Source organism: Hylaeus anthracinus, unplaced genomic scaffold (assembly GCF_026225885.1).
Source record: "Hylaeus anthracinus isolate JK02 unplaced genomic scaffold, UHH_iyHylAnth1.0_haploid 11978, whole genome shotgun sequence".
NCBI lineage: Eukaryota > Metazoa > Arthropoda > Insecta > Hymenoptera > Colletidae > Hylaeus > Hylaeus anthracinus.
In genome coordinates, this window is record NW_026534326.1 from 437,546 (window position 1) to 451,516 (window position 13,971).

Below are 13,971 nucleotides of genomic sequence, written 5' to 3' on the forward strand. Positions count from 1 at the left end.
TATGTCGGACCGGTTGCCTGCTTGCAGGCGCAAACGTGCCACCTCTTTGCATATCATGTTCTCCTGATACCAGGAGTAAAATTCTGGCCAGAATTTCATACGTATCAAAAATTTCTCGCGCCACCTCTTCGCATATCATGTTCTCCTGATACCAGGAGTAAAATTCTGGCCAGAATTTCAACTCTTAATATGAGGAGTATCCACTCGATAATGGGTAATAAAGGGTATTGCAAATAAGTAAATAACATGTATTTTTATTTTCACGCTTTACATTAATTTATCTAATGATACAGAAGAATTTTACAAGAGTTATATATATTAATTATATTAATTTATTTCAGTATAGGGTGACTGATCCATCACTGGTAATCTCCAGCTCTAACAACGTTATACCAGGCGTCTATGCAGTCCACATAATTCATAGTCGGTTTTCCTAATTGGGGATTAGCAATGTAATGCGCGAAACGTGTAATACCGTTACAAGCAGCCCCGTATTCTCCCTCTTTGTTTAATGCTATCACTGCACCCGTGAACGTTGGATAATGTTCAGCTATTCTTCTAATCGCTGTTGTTGCAGCCTCCGTTGGACTAGCGCCGCGACGCATCTCTTCAACAGCCAGGAAGCTTAACAAAAAAAATTTTTTTATTATTTGGTATTATTCTAATATCTAGAAATTGCCATATAAAGCTTTGTTTCATCGACTAAACGACTTTTTCGTTTACCTAGGTAGAAAACGCATCATTATATCTCCTTCGCCAGTGCCAGCAGCTGCACCGACCTTCTGATCAGCGTATGCACCTGCTCCTGCAATGGGGGAATCCCCGATTCGGCCAGGAATTTTATTTCTAGCACCGTTCGTCGACGTACCAGCTGCTATGTGACCCTTTGAATCTATAGCAATCACACCAATCGTATCGTGATTCTCTTCGTTTACATAGGACTCGTGCTCCTCAATATTGTTGTTCATTGTGTTCACAGAGCGATACGGGCCACAACTCTTCTTAGGATCTGGTGCCACGTTCTGAATTAGATAATTATTTATGTTTTACTCATTATTTATTATTTGCTATTATTTATTGTGACTGTTAGCAACGAACAAATAAAGTCTCTCGAATAAAACTTTACTTATACTTTACTTAGCCATTACAAATATAATATATATAATAATTTACCTTCCAAAAATTGGGCTGGCAATTATTCTTCTTCCAATCCAACCACATCTTCTTGGATTCCTCCGTCTGTAAGGACTCCTCCTTGAATCCCATTTCCAGAGCGAACTGTGCAGCCAGCTCTCCTCCTAGCAAGGAGTGTTTAGTATTTTCGAGAACCTTGCGAGCAACAGAAATTGCATTCTTGATATTTCTTAAGAGACCTACGCCGCCTACATCCATCGTGACTCTGTCACAAAATAATTTAGTATCAATTATCCAAACTTTTATGATTTATACTGTATATATGGAAAAAATGATCATTGTACCCATCCATGATTAAGGCGTCCAATGTAGTCTCTCCAGACTCATCTGGACTACCTCCGTAGCCCACAGTTTTCCTGCACCTCTGCTGTTCACAGAGGCTGCAACTTTCCTCTATGGCATCCAGAGCGCTTCTCTTTTGGTTGTACAAGACATCCCATGCTGGAAATAAATGGAAATATGTTAGCACGACGTCTTTTATAAATTACAAAAACTAGAAACATGTACAAGTTTCTACCTTTTTGGGTTGCATCCTGGTAATCCCAAGTTATGACAACCAGGGGAACGCTGTTGTTAGAGCCAAGCACCCCTACGTAATTCAAAAAGTAGATTGCAAAGAAATGAATGGTTAATAGAAGCTTCATGTTTGCAGCTTTGCCTCGACACTGATCAATGTTCAGGATCCATAGACTTGATCTTTACTCTCAATCAGTGGGGATATATCTTTGATGTTGTACCACATGTATAACATTGTATTTCTTGTTATCGCGACTTCTGATAATCTGCCGATGTCGATGAACTGCCAATAAATAGAGATTCATATTCAATTATATTCATATCGGCAGTAGCAACTATACATGCATCGTTTTCATTACAATTTATTATGCTCCAGTAAAGCATTGAATTGAAGTCATTGAACTGGTCACAAATGTTGATGTAAATAAATATATATCGACAAAATTAAATTTGTAATTAATTCGCTATCTTATCTAATGGAAAAGTTTAACCAGATTATGACTATAACAAGTGTTTTTAATCATCAGTAAACGCACGCTCTTATCGACGATGCATGTGCTATACAAATCGATTGAATATCGTGTTGATATCGTATAAGGTTTATATATAGAAATATATAAACACATATTTCTATATACTCAAGGCATAAATGCGCATGCGCAGTATTTAGAGGCTACGCAGTCGACCAGTAAAGTATCTAGTACCTTTATAAAACTGGCGGCCTTAGTCGCCCCCCACAAAATAAAATTATGAAAGGAAAAAAAAATGAGATGTTTCCTGCCAAACGCGGAGATCTATCTTCGCGCTTTTGGCAACCCTGCCGGTGACCGAACGAATTTTTGAAGATTAGTTCCTCTTCTGAACGCAGCAATTATCGATAACAAATCGCGTTTCAAATGTTTTCAATCGATTACTTTTACTCTTCGCGCTAAATTTCAATTCACAATCACATCTGACAACATGTCGTAAATACCAAATTACAGCACTAATTATCATTCCAAACAATTTCTTGAAACATGTAACCCAACAAGAAAAATGTCGTCGTTGAAAGTACTAAAGTTAAAGTAAGAATATTATAAATATATATATAAAAAAAAAAAAAAAATACGATTACACGAAAATTTTACCCGTAATTATTCGAGTTTGATTTTCATAGACAGAACAACTTTTTATACATAAAATGGCAACCGCACCAATAGCACCTGATAAATCAGCTATAAAATTATCAGAGGAAGAAAATGAGAAAAAGTCGGAAAAGAAACTAACGGTTCTCGAGTCACATGGTTACTCTATAGGAAAGACAATAGGCGCGGGTTCATATGCAACCGTAAAAGTATGTTATGCGATAAGAAAATAGTAAGTAAGAGTATTACGAAAAATGTTACTAAAATATGTACCGCAAAGGTTGCGAAATCCGATCGACATGCTTGTCAAGTAGCAGTAAAAATCGTTTCGAAGTTTCAAGCACCTGGGGAACATTTAAGAAAATTTCTTCCTCGAGAAATTGAAGTTGTCAAAGGCTTGAAACATCCGAATTTAATACGGTTCTTGCAGGCAATCGAAACAACCCATCGGTTAGTTGATCTATCGTACTTTTACAAACATTTAAACGCGCAATTATCCCAGAGACCTATTTATTTGATTGATTACATCTAATTGTTGATTCAGCAGTGATCTGCAATATTTAAAAGAAAAGAAACATTTCTTATTTTGAATGCTTCATATTTTACGCGCAGGGAGTACTCGAAGATTGTTCCAGCTCTAAAGTATCTAATAGATATTTCAATAAGCTAATCACTCCAATAAAGGGACCGACTAACTAAACGACCATAAATCATTCTTATTCACCACAAAGAATGATACGAGTAAAAAAACGAATTTGGATCGGGCATTATTTTGTATAGCTACAGTACTGCGCGAGTTTGCGCCATCTTGGAGTACCTCACCCCCGCAAAATATGAAGCGAACGAATAAGAAATATTTCCTTTTTTTAAATCTTAAAACACACATCCATCGCCAGACGCACTACTGTTACAATATTACCAATTTAAACTCTCCGCAACGCTAAAACTTACCCGTACTCTAAAATACAAATTTACTTTCAACGACACCGTCTAAAACTTAATTAATAATTAATACTCAGCGTGTACATTATCATGGAGTACGCTCAAAACGGTAGTTTGTTGGACATAATAAGACGCGACACCTTCATCGACGAGATACGCAGTCGTAGATGGTTCAGGCAATTATTAGAAGGGATTGATTATTGTCACAGGCGTGGTATAGTTCACAGGTACGTAGAAATATTATACATGTACTCACTGTGTGCGAATGTACTCGCTCCAGGGTCGAATTTACTAGTGAGACGTTTACAAATAATCGGTTCATTTAATTTTCAGGGACGTGAAATGTGAAAATCTTTTAATGGACCACAATTACAATATAAAATTGTCCGATTTTGGATTCGCGCGAGGACAAATGGCACCGAAAAATGGTGTAACTCCCATGAGCGAAACCTTCTGTGGAAGTTACGCGTACGCGTCGCCTGAGATACTGAAGGGAGTCCCCTATTTGCCTCAATCGTCTGACGTGTGGTCCATGGGAGTAGTGCTCTACGCGATGGTTTATGGTCGACTACCGTTCGACGACACTAATTACAGCCAACTTCTAAAGGTACCCAGGTACATTAAAAAGAAAGAAACAATATAACGACGCGATGCATGATTCTCTTTCGATATTATTTATCGATAGCAGATTCTAGTAGCTGATACTTTGTTATATAGCAGGTACAAAGCAGAGTCACCTTTCCAAAGGAACCTAACGTGTCTGACACTTGTCGTTCGCTTATCTCGCGAATACTTGTACCGCAACGGATACGATTACAGATTGATAGTATAAGGAATGACGTTTGGCTGGTTGAGGCTCTGGTTACTGCTCAGACTTCTACCAGCGATATATTAATGGTAACATATTGTATGATTTTTACTCCTTATCTTAGTAATTAATATAATTAAATATTCACTGGTTTAATGTGTTTTTAGAAAAGTTCCTGTAGAGCGACGAAGACGAATGAGAAGTGTAAAGAAGTAAAAGAGCAAGCAGATATTAACACTCACGTCAATGAAACCCCATCATCAGACTTAAATAATGTTAATTAAATGAATGACTACTTTTAAATAGATTACAGATTTAAGTAGACTCCAAATACCATTCCTTTGATTTATCTTGTTCCAGCAGATATTAAAATTATTACAATATTATGGCACCTTTATTTGTATTTGTTTTTAAATCTGTTTCTCGTACCTATAGCTAAATGTTACTTTTACAAAGTATAATGACCAGTACAGTTGCATCACGTTTGTTTTAACACTCGATGGCAGACCTGCCTAAATGCATTACGAGTACAGTACATGGTACTGCACTCGCGGAGTCATAACATAGAATGATACTTTGCAATCGTGAGGAGAACGATTGTACTTATCACGAAAATGCCAGGGGCGGTTGCCTTGTGGATGTTCTTTGTGTCATCTGCAAATTAAGATCTTAAGAATTATCTAAAACAGATCAAATCTGTGTATCCACTTATTAGTGGATAATCATATTTACCATTGGTATCTGGTATTGGTTCCCATCCCAAGCTGCGATCAATGGCCATTTTCCATTGGGTATACAATATATCTCGCTCTACAACAAATATTATTATGTATTTTACACATTAAACAAACACTTTTATATATTAAACTTGAGGAGCTTACCATTTTCTGAAATGGAAGGAAAGAACGTATCGCTAGGTACAGCAGCATCTATCTTTACATCCCATTTGCGTATGCCATCTGCGCTTCCTGCAGCAATGGCAACCCCAAGCGCAGTGGTCTCACACATCAAAGGCCTCACTTTCTTGTAGAATTGTCCATTTAATCAAATCCATATTTATTTAGTTTCTTTACGTACAGAGCATTTAATAAAACTTATATATATTTCGCTTACCAACTGGAATTCCACAGATATCGGCCTGCATTTGCATCAACAAATTATTGTTGGTCATAGCACCGTCCACTAACAATTTAGACAGAGTTAATCCAGTGTCCTCTTTCATGGCTTGCAAGATATCTTTCGTCTGAAAACAAACGGCTTGCAATGCTGCTTTTATAATATGCGAACTATCAGTTTCTTCGGTAATTCCACATATAACACTGAAACGATGACACTTTGCAACAGATATGTGACAGTAACATTGTTCAAGATTTCCTGCATTACTATACAACATTATAATTAAATTATACTATTATTCTATTTACCTCCTGGCATCTTTTCTCCAATATGGAGCATACAATCCAGCGAACGCAGGCACGAACGTGACGTGGTTACTGGCTGGAACTTGTTCAACAAGAGTCTCGCACTCTTTTATATCGGATAAGATTCCAAGATTATCTTTCAACCATTGAACAACTGCTCCAGCTATGGCTACGGAACCTTCGAGTGCATATATGGTTGGTGCTTGCGGTCCTAGCTGGTAAGCAACTGTTGTTAAGAGACCATGGGATGAATCTACGATCTTCAAAATGATTTGTAAGTATTTTTGGGTCTGGAGAGATGTCGTCGGGAGGTTTGAAATTCATCTTACAGCAGTTCCAGTGTTGTATAGAAGGAAACAGCCTGTGCCATAGGTGCTCTTCGCGTGGCCTCTCTTTAGACACATTTGGCCCACCAGAGCTGACTGCTGATCACCCAGACACTGTAGAAATAAGTATTTGCTTGTAATTAATTCTAGAAATACATTACAGTAGCAAGAAAAAGTTTTTGCAGGGAATGCGTACCCCAGATATTGGAACTCCAGCTAGGATATCATCTTGAATGTAACCGTATATCTCTGACGAGCTACGAATCTCTGGTAGAATCTTTAAGGGTATATCAAAGAATGATAGCAAGGTGGGATCCCATTTTAGAGTTGTGATGTTCATCAGCATGGTTCTGGAGGCGTTTGTGACATCTGTGGCGTGGACTCCGCGATGTGGTCCTCCAGTTAGATTCTGTAATAAAGGAAGATCGTAATTGTTGATCATAAGAAGTATGTATGTTAGTAAATTTACCCAAATTAGCCAGGAATCGATAGTGCCGAACATGCATCGATCGTGGTCTAATGCTTCTCGAACTCTTGGAACATTCTCTAACAGCCACTTCAATTTCAAAGCGCTGAAGTATGGACTAATGGGTAGCCCACAGAGGGGCTTCAAGTAGTTTTTGTTTTGATTACGTATCTTCTTCAGAATATGGTCTACGATCGACGTGGTTCTCATGTCCATCCATACTATAAAGTAATAATACATTTAAATTTGTAATCTTCTTAATATTATAATTGTCACCTGAAGAAATAGTCTAGATTTCAGATAATACCTATGGCATTGTATAACGGTTCCCCTGTGATGGAGTCCCACACAACCGTGGTCTCTCTTTGGTTCGTTATACCAATTGCAACTATATCGCTAGGGTCTATGGTAAGCTGTCTTAGATTAAACACAGTTTGATTGAGGCATTCTCTAACCGCCTTCAATATTTCTACAGGATCCTGCTCGACCCATCCTTCTCTTGGACACGACTGCGATATGGCAACCTGGTGATATGTTAATACCTCTGCTGTGTTTGCAGCGAACACCTGAAAGAGTCCAATACTTAGTGACGGAGAAAGAAAATTGAAAATTCATAGAAGAGTTAAATTTGTGAGTTAAATTGAAAATGAATGGCGAATTGATAAACAATAAATAAAATTTGTGTACCAAAAACCTAGCACTGCTTGTCCCTTCATCGATGGCGCCGACGAGGGGTCCATATCTGCTGGTCGATTCATTTTTGTTCATTTCATAAATAATTGATAGAACACTTGCCTCGAATCATCCACTTTTGTTTATCCACTGTCAACCACTCGAACGTCGCGACCATGAACGTGAAATTAACAATGAAAGCGTCGAGGAGGCATGGTGTTCGAAGGTTAGGTAACTATGTAAATCATTTGGTAAAAATAAACGAGATTACGTGCACGTTGCTGGCTCATCGATCGCGGTCTTCATGAGTGACGAGAACATTTATGTATGGACGCACGTGACGAACTCGCTCAGCATCCCTTACCAGCAGGGGTTGAGGAGACAATTATAGATCGAGAAGATTATAGGTTATAGCTTGTGTTCGATCGTTACACTTAAAAGAACCATGAGATCGTAGATTTACATGACGATTTATATGTTTATTCTATGAGTAATAAACATTATAACACTCGAAACTTTCGCGTTATTAGGCTTTAGATTTTGTAATATTAATTGTCAAAGTTTATAAAGTTTCACCATGTGCTAGGATGGTCTCGAATTTAAAAGCACAGCTACAGATTACGATTGGCTCAGTGGCTAGAGCGTTAGACTCGCGCGCGGACGACTTGGGTTCGCATCTCGACCGCGGCAATTTTTTCCCCTTCTTTTTTTTTTTTCGTTTAATAACTATATAATTAGCATCACTTTAATGTTAATCAAATAGAGTGCCAATTAATTCATTCGAATGTTTCTATGACTATTTATTTGTCCCTAAGTACAGTAGTTTGATTACGCGAACGTTCTTTTCTGAAGTTGTTTTATTGAGATGTTACAACAGTCAGCATGCAAAGTTTACATTGAGTCCAGAACTTTACAACAATACTCATTTATCTCAACGCGTTCGCTAAGTACAATTTGGCGTAGGACAAAGTTACTTGTCTCTTGTATTGAACAGTTTCAGTGCTGTAAAAGATACTCTTGAAAAGGATTTAATTATTTCAAAAACGTTGGATTTTAGTCGAAGTAAATACTCCACTTTACTGATATTGCTTGTTTATAGCGTTTATTTATTCCACGTTAGAGAGATAAACATATATATATATTAAATAATTAATCTGGTAGAAATAGAATTTATCGTTTAGTTTCCATAACGTATTATTTTTGCATTTATCTTTTGGACTCCCTGGATCTAAACAATTTAAATAAAATTTGAATTGAGAAACTCCTTGTTCAATGTTATCCTTGTTCTCTTAGTATCGATTAATTAAATAAAATTGTCAAAAATTTTACAGCACTGACTTTTGTTTGGCAGCAAACAATCATCCTACCGTTATTCTTACGTATTTACATTTTCATCACAGTTCGATTATGTTTTTTCTGTTAACTGCTACCTACGCGTTTGAAGTATTTACATTGTATTGGCACAAATAACAACCCAGAGCCAATGTTTCTTTTCATAGTTTGCGATAACTATTTGAAGTAGGATTACAATGTCTCTGTATGGTATGTAAAGTTGTGTCTTAAAAAATAAAACTTAGTATTACACATAAGACCATTTTGATTCCTTTGAATGAGTGTTAATCTTTTAGTTTAATTTCAGAAGGGGGTTCAATTTGTTTCTCTCTAATTTTCTATATTATTGTTTAGAGAGAAACCTTTTCAATGTGTGAAATGTATTTTCATTATGGATCATCGGGGTGAAATGAACAGAGAAATTTTATGATGCGAAAGCACTTTTGTTTTGGCCACTCAAGGCTGAAGTGTAGTGAGGAATGATCCTCGATGACCTTGAACGTTTAATTGATTTTGATTTGAATATTTATCGTACTAGAAAAAACAATCGACTAGAGAATAATGGATATCGTTAGTAATGTATAATATTCTACTGACACCATATCACTGTACGAGAGATATAAAAATAGATTTATACATTTGGTTAAGCCTTTCGTTTAAAAAAACAACGTACGTCTGGCGTTAATGGATTGTCACTTTTGCTAGATTTGTCCTTTTACAAAATTCTTAACTGTACAAAATTTAATAATTCCTTCACGATACTCCGTGGAAACGAATGTTTAGTCGAGTTTATAAGTCTCTTAGTTTAACGATGTAGGCCTAATGTATACGAATTTACCAAACAACGTTTACAATAGCACAACAGGATAGTGTAGTCAGCAATTTTCTTAGCTATTTTAATTTAGTTTAATTGCGAGTTGTATAAATATGCCCTGTATCATTTAAAGGGAACTCGAATAAATATTAAAAAAAAAGTCTTTGGTTCGAAGTCATGGACAGTAATTGTAGAGATTGTCTGTTTAAATCATTTGCTTTATAAAATTTTATGCATTAAATCTCAGTCAAAGTGAACGAGTTCAAAACAGACACAATAATGTCCATCTTTACTTTTCCAACTAATGATCATTTTCTTGTTAACCGGTAACAAAAGAATCTATGTTTAATGGAAAAGATTTTTCTTAGAGTGGAAGTATGTTTCTTGGAAGTATGTTATTGCCTTATCCTACAAAAATGTTAGTTTAATTAATTATGTCGTAAGTTTCATTAAGTTTCCTAGCTTGAAATTTTGTTTAAATTAAAATCTACAACCCGATCGTAACAAACTGCTACCATGGAGTTAGGTTCACTTTCTAAATGTAACTGTAATGTTTATTTATATACCTGCGATTTTCAAAATTTATCAAACTCATTAGTGGTAGTCGTTTAATTACCAGTATCACGACACTTTTGTTCAAAACTTACCTCTAACTTCAGTTTTCAAATGAAAAATGATTATTCTTAATTAAGAACATTTCTCAACGCTTCTCAACATTTAGCCCATTGACATTAATGGTTACTCTTCAAACTTCATCATCCGCTATATACAAAGTCTTCTCTTCGCTCCTCCTAAAGTCTTCAAAACTCTTTGTAATAAAATTATCTGTACTCTCACGATTTTTCTTGGTATCATCCGCTATCTCTGGCTTCATTTCTTCCCTAGCACTTCCGTGTACCCTTGCACTCTCCGTCCCATTCTCTGGAAGATTCTCCAGTTCAGGTTCCTCGAGCAAGGCATCAACTTCGTTCGATCCTCCACACGACAAAGCCACGGCTGGCTCGTCTATATCGACCGTGCGACTCTCATCGGAATAGTCTGCACGACTCTCTTCGGTATCCAACGACGTCTCGACAAAGTACTTGAAGTCCGAATCACCTGCACTCTCGATAACTGCTTGCGTGTTTAGAGAACATCTGCTCGACTGGCCATCTTTGTGGTGTCTTTCAAACGATCTTCGTTTACAGTCGTCAGAGTTGCACTGGTAGAGTTTAGGTTGACGTTGCCTACGCAGGTTCTCGCCACTGCTTGCCCTCGACCTGATTCCTACCTCGTCCGAGAAGTATTTGGTGCAGTCCATGCTGAATCTCTCCATGGACAGTTTCCTATAATCTCCTTTACGGAAGTCAGGACTTCTTCTGAACTCGAGGCTGGCCTTACGATTGCCCATGGACCTCTCGATCCTCCTTTCGTTCCCAACCTTATCCAATGAAATTTTATGAAAGCTTGGCGAGGAGATCTTGCGAAAGTCCCTGGGTGATATTTTCGTGAAATCCTTGGTTGCTGTTAGCTCCTCGAACAGCTTCACGTCCATGGAATTTCTCTTTCCTAGCGAATTAGGCGAGTAAGTGTGACTGGTTGGCGATCGTGCTGCTTCGTCTACTTCTTCTACGTATTCAACTTTGGTTTGACGAAGCAGTTGGTGGCGCCTGGCTGTATCTGACCTGTCCTTCACTTTTAGCGTGACTGGGACTTTGTTGGGGATGTGCAGGTCCATCGCCATGGAAACTTGGCTGCCTCCCATCCTTTGATGGTCCAGACTTTCTCTACTGACCTGGTGAACATTGTAGCTAGGATTGTCAACAGACAGAGCATGTCTCTGCAGTAATTCAGGGTTCAACAGTGCGCACCCAGCATATTTAGGAGACCTCTTACGAGGTGATCTCTTGTCCACCAAGGTTGGCGCGCTGGGACTCTTCTTGATGGAATGTCCAGCTTGCTTCTCCTTCATTTCTTTGGAGAACTGCATGAATTCCGCGGTCAATTGTTTCCGTAGAACCTCGTGCAAACTCGGACTTGGGCTTCTGTTCATCCTGAAGACACCCAGCTGGTGGTCCCATTTGGTTGTCTGGCTGGATATGGATCTTCTATTGCGCTGGTTTCTGATGCTCTTTATTGTCGACGGTTGGTTAAAGCGGAAACGCGCTGGCACCACCTTGGCAGCGTTGTCGCGGGCCTCGAAGGTCATCACGCAGGCTGCCACTACGATGAAACCTGCGGGAGTTCATTGTGTGTTAATTAAAAGAAACAAAAGTTGCGTAATTGTTAAGTTTATTGTTTGATGTTAAATTTGTTTGGTACTAAATTTACGCAAAGAAAGAATGATTTTATATTGTAGCGTGATCGAGTAATTAATTCATTAATTTGTTCGTATGTTTTTGTATGTTGATTAAAAAATCTTTTAAATGTATTAAGAATATAGGGTGTATAGAAGCTCTTGCACGGTATTGGAACGGTAGAAGTTCGTGAGCCTCCATAGCTCAGGGGTTAGAGCACTGGTCTTGTAAACCAGGGGTCGAGAGTTCAAATCTCTCTGGGGGCAACTTTTTTTTTTTTACTTTTTTCCTCAATTTTATAGTAACAATTAATCGTCTACAGCATTCCCAGAGCAATGGAATGTTATTTAAATAATTTTGTTAAGCTTTATCGTGGTATTTGTGACATTTCATTTTTTTAGCTGGGTGCTTAATCACTTTCTTTTTGCAACGGATATTTTTAATAGTATGTTGTTTTATCGAACGGGGGACTATCTTTTACTACGGAATCTATAAAAATGCATGCTTTCAGAGTAATATATTTATGTACTACATATATGTATATATATATATTTAAAGAAAGAGGGAGAAATTAATACCTCCTACGCCCATGACTATTGGTCCAGCATAACTGAGGTTGTTCAGGTGAAATCCACGCGACTCGTTCTTCACTCTTACTGTTATATTACCTCTAACTTCCTGAGCCACGGAAAGTTGGTCTGCGAAGTACCCTAAATCAGAACTTTGTGTCAATTTATCTTTGTAACGATATGAAGTGCGAAATATTATATCAGTGATAGTTAAAGAAATTCAATTTATTATTAGAATTATAATTAAGTCTACTTAAGCTAATAAGTAGAGAAGAAATGTGACAGTAACTTCGATATATGTATATATAATGTATACATTGTGATTATTAACTAGCATTGAGAAAAATTACTTCAATTTCGTAATTTGTAATGTTCTGTTTACTTCCATGCAGTAGATGAAATTAGACATTGTTTTTTGTGCAGATATAAGCAATTATGTTAAAATAGGATCACTGCTATCCATGCAACTACCTTTCTTTCTCTTGTTTTTAACGTTTGATAGATAGATCAAAGAGCGAATTTAGATTTTAGGTAATTAGGATGGTACAGCAGCTGCTAAGTAAACGAAGAACCATTTATTATCCCCTAAGGTTCTACTCACCTATGGTCGCCATGCAAGCGCCTAAAAGCATTAGTAGCAGACCAATTCCGAGAGCTTCGCAGGCGTACCACAAGCACCGTGTTGTCACCTTGTCTCTCACCACCTATTCGATTTAATTACTTCTGTTAACGGATGCTAATCTGGACGATACTTGTACGTTATCTCCACTCCTGAACGATCACTGTGGTTTTGCCTTGCACGATAACTCGAGGATTGGAGGATTGGAAACATCTCGTGTTTCATGTATTTGTTTATGTCAAAGTGCTATAATTTCATGTAATCAAATCAATTCTTATTGGAAACATGCTTTCTCTAGAGCTCATGTTTTTGTTGCCATGCGTAATCGCTGAGTAATAAAAAATGTAGAAGGAATATCTCAGAATAATTAACGTTTTGAGAAAATTGAAGAATTATAAATTGCCATTAGTCGTAAAAAGTTTTTGCTTGTAATAATCGTTTCTCGTATATCGCAAGTGTCTACGAGTGTCTTCTATTTACATTTATAATTAAATAATCTTGTGACCTTGTGACAATATCTGCCTATTGCGCTAAACCATGCTCTATTCGTAGAATTTAGGTCTATTTAGTTCAGTATTTGTTCTATTGTGCGGATACAAAAATGTAAGAAATATTTAAATAGTTCCCGTCAGGTCCTAACTAAACTTTGAGCAAGCTGCCAGTGTTACCAGAGCATTCATTTTCTTCAATGATACCTGAACGTTCCAGTGCGCTCCTGGACCGCAGGCTCTTCTCTGCGTCCCTTGATACTGGATGTTCCCTTGCGGCATCTAAAATTAAATAAATTCTGCGTTATTAACTAAAGACACTATTGCGAAGATATTAATGTAATGGACATATAAATATAATGGACAGAAAATTGTATAAATTGTAATGGACAGAAAATTGTATA

General features: G+C 37.3%; 4 protein-coding genes and 1 non-coding gene across 9 annotated transcripts in view; 2 read left to right on the forward strand and 3 right to left on the reverse strand.

Annotated features, from left to right (window-relative positions):
* Positions 1–251: 251 nt before the first annotated feature.
* Positions 252–4,252, reverse strand: LOC128897029 (N(4)-(Beta-N-acetylglucosaminyl)-L-asparaginase-like). Of its 3 annotated transcripts, none has more exons than XM_054160662.1 (6): positions 4,033–4,252; positions 1,712–1,993; positions 1,479–1,635; positions 1,174–1,399; positions 724–1,022; positions 252–624 (listed from the first exon to the last, which is right to left on the reverse strand). In XM_054160662.1, the coding sequence occupies exons 2-6, from the start codon at positions 1,836–1,838 to the stop codon at positions 360–362; spliced, it is 1,074 nt and encodes a 357-aa protein (XP_054016637.1). In that variant the 5' UTR covers positions 1,839–1,993; positions 4,033–4,252; the 3' UTR covers positions 252–359. The 3 variants fall into 3 exon arrangements, with proteins under 3 accessions (XP_054016637.1, XP_054016638.1, XP_054016635.1); XM_054160663.1 differs by lacking the exon at positions 4,033–4,252 and adding an exon at positions 2,070–2,360; XM_054160660.1 differs by lacking the exon at positions 4,033–4,252 and having other exon boundaries at positions 1,712–2,360.
* Positions 2,415–4,981, forward strand: LOC128897030 (testis-specific serine/threonine-protein kinase 3-like). The gene is made up of 6 exons (XM_054160664.1): positions 2,415–3,043; positions 3,115–3,284; positions 3,854–4,003; positions 4,110–4,383; positions 4,494–4,673; positions 4,752–4,981. Exons 1-6 carry the CDS (start codon positions 2,891–2,893, stop codon positions 4,866–4,868), a joined length of 1,044 nt encoding a protein of 347 aa, XP_054016639.1. The 5' UTR covers positions 2,415–2,890; the 3' UTR covers positions 4,869–4,981.
* On the reverse strand, positions 4,921–10,299 carry LOC128897028 (glycerol kinase-like). 2 transcript variants are annotated; one of them, XM_054160659.1, is made up of 10 exons: positions 7,485–10,299; positions 7,105–7,363; positions 6,801–7,018; positions 6,528–6,740; positions 6,335–6,445; positions 6,009–6,265; positions 5,698–5,903; positions 5,466–5,603; positions 5,317–5,394; positions 4,921–5,238 (listed from the first exon to the last, which is right to left on the reverse strand). In XM_054160659.1, the coding sequence occupies exons 1-10, from the start codon at positions 7,563–7,565 to the stop codon at positions 5,141–5,143; spliced, it is 1,659 nt and encodes a 552-aa protein (XP_054016634.1). In that variant the 5' UTR covers positions 7,566–10,299; the 3' UTR covers positions 4,921–5,140. The 2 variants fall into 2 exon arrangements, 1 of the variants encoding a protein (XP_054016634.1); XR_008462189.1 differs by lacking the exon at positions 4,921–5,238 and having other exon boundaries at positions 5,466–5,607.
* Positions 10,300–10,330: 31 nt separating this feature from the next.
* The window catches only part of LOC128897031 (uncharacterized), a 4,577-nt gene continuing 936 nt past the window's right edge, over positions 10,331–13,971 (reverse strand). Inside the window, exons 2-5 of one of the 2 annotated variants that reach the window (XM_054160665.1) lie at positions 13,775–13,849; positions 13,062–13,164; positions 12,470–12,601; positions 10,331–11,829 (exon numbers count right to left, since the gene is read on the reverse strand). In XM_054160665.1, the coding sequence (XP_054016640.1) occupies positions 10,361–11,829; positions 12,470–12,601; positions 13,062–13,164; positions 13,775–13,849 (1,779 nt within the window). In that variant the 3' untranslated portion in view covers positions 10,331–10,360. The remainder of the gene's footprint in view (positions 11,830–12,469; positions 12,602–13,061; positions 13,165–13,774; positions 13,850–13,971) is intronic. The other variant, XM_054160666.1, reaches the window with a different exon arrangement.
* On the forward strand, positions 12,085–12,157 carry Trnat-ugu (transfer RNA threonine (anticodon UGU)). The gene has a single exon. It is a non-coding gene; the product is annotated as a tRNA-Thr (tRNA).

Bases quoted from the DNA above. Each gene is read 5' to 3' on its own strand.
- LOC128897029 (XM_054160662.1), bottom strand. From the start codon at position 1,838: ATGAAGCTTCTATTAACCATTCATTTCTTTGCAATCTACTTTTTGAAT. The intron at 1,400-1,478 runs GTACAATGATCA...ATTTTGTGACAG, and splicing joins GACGCCTTAATCATGGATGG to AGTCACGATGGATGTAGGCG. The intron at 1,023-1,173 runs GTAAATTATTAT...TATCTAATTCAG, and splicing joins GCCAGCCCAATTTTTGGAAG to AACGTGGCACCAGATCCTAA.
- LOC128897030 (XM_054160664.1), top strand. From the start codon at position 2,891: ATGGCAACCGCACCAATAGCACCTGATAAATCAGCTATAAAATTATCA. The intron at 3,285-3,853 runs GTTAGTTGATCT...ATTAATACTCAG, and splicing joins GCAATCGAAACAACCCATCG to CGTGTACATTATCATGGAGT. The intron at 4,674-4,751 runs GTAACATATTGT...ATGTGTTTTTAG, and splicing joins CTACCAGCGATATATTAATG to AAAAGTTCCTGTAGAGCGAC.
- LOC128897028 (XM_054160659.1), bottom strand. From the start codon at position 7,565: ATGAACAAAAATGAATCGACCAGCAGATATGGACCCCTCGTCGGCGCC. The intron at 6,446-6,527 runs GTACGCATTCCC...TTATTTCTACAG, and splicing joins CTGGAGTTCCAATATCTGGG to TGTCTGGGTGATCAGCAGTC. The intron at 5,395-5,465 runs GTAAGCTCCTCA...TATTTGTTGTAG, and splicing joins TCCTTCCATTTCAGAAAATG to AGCGAGATATATTGTATACC.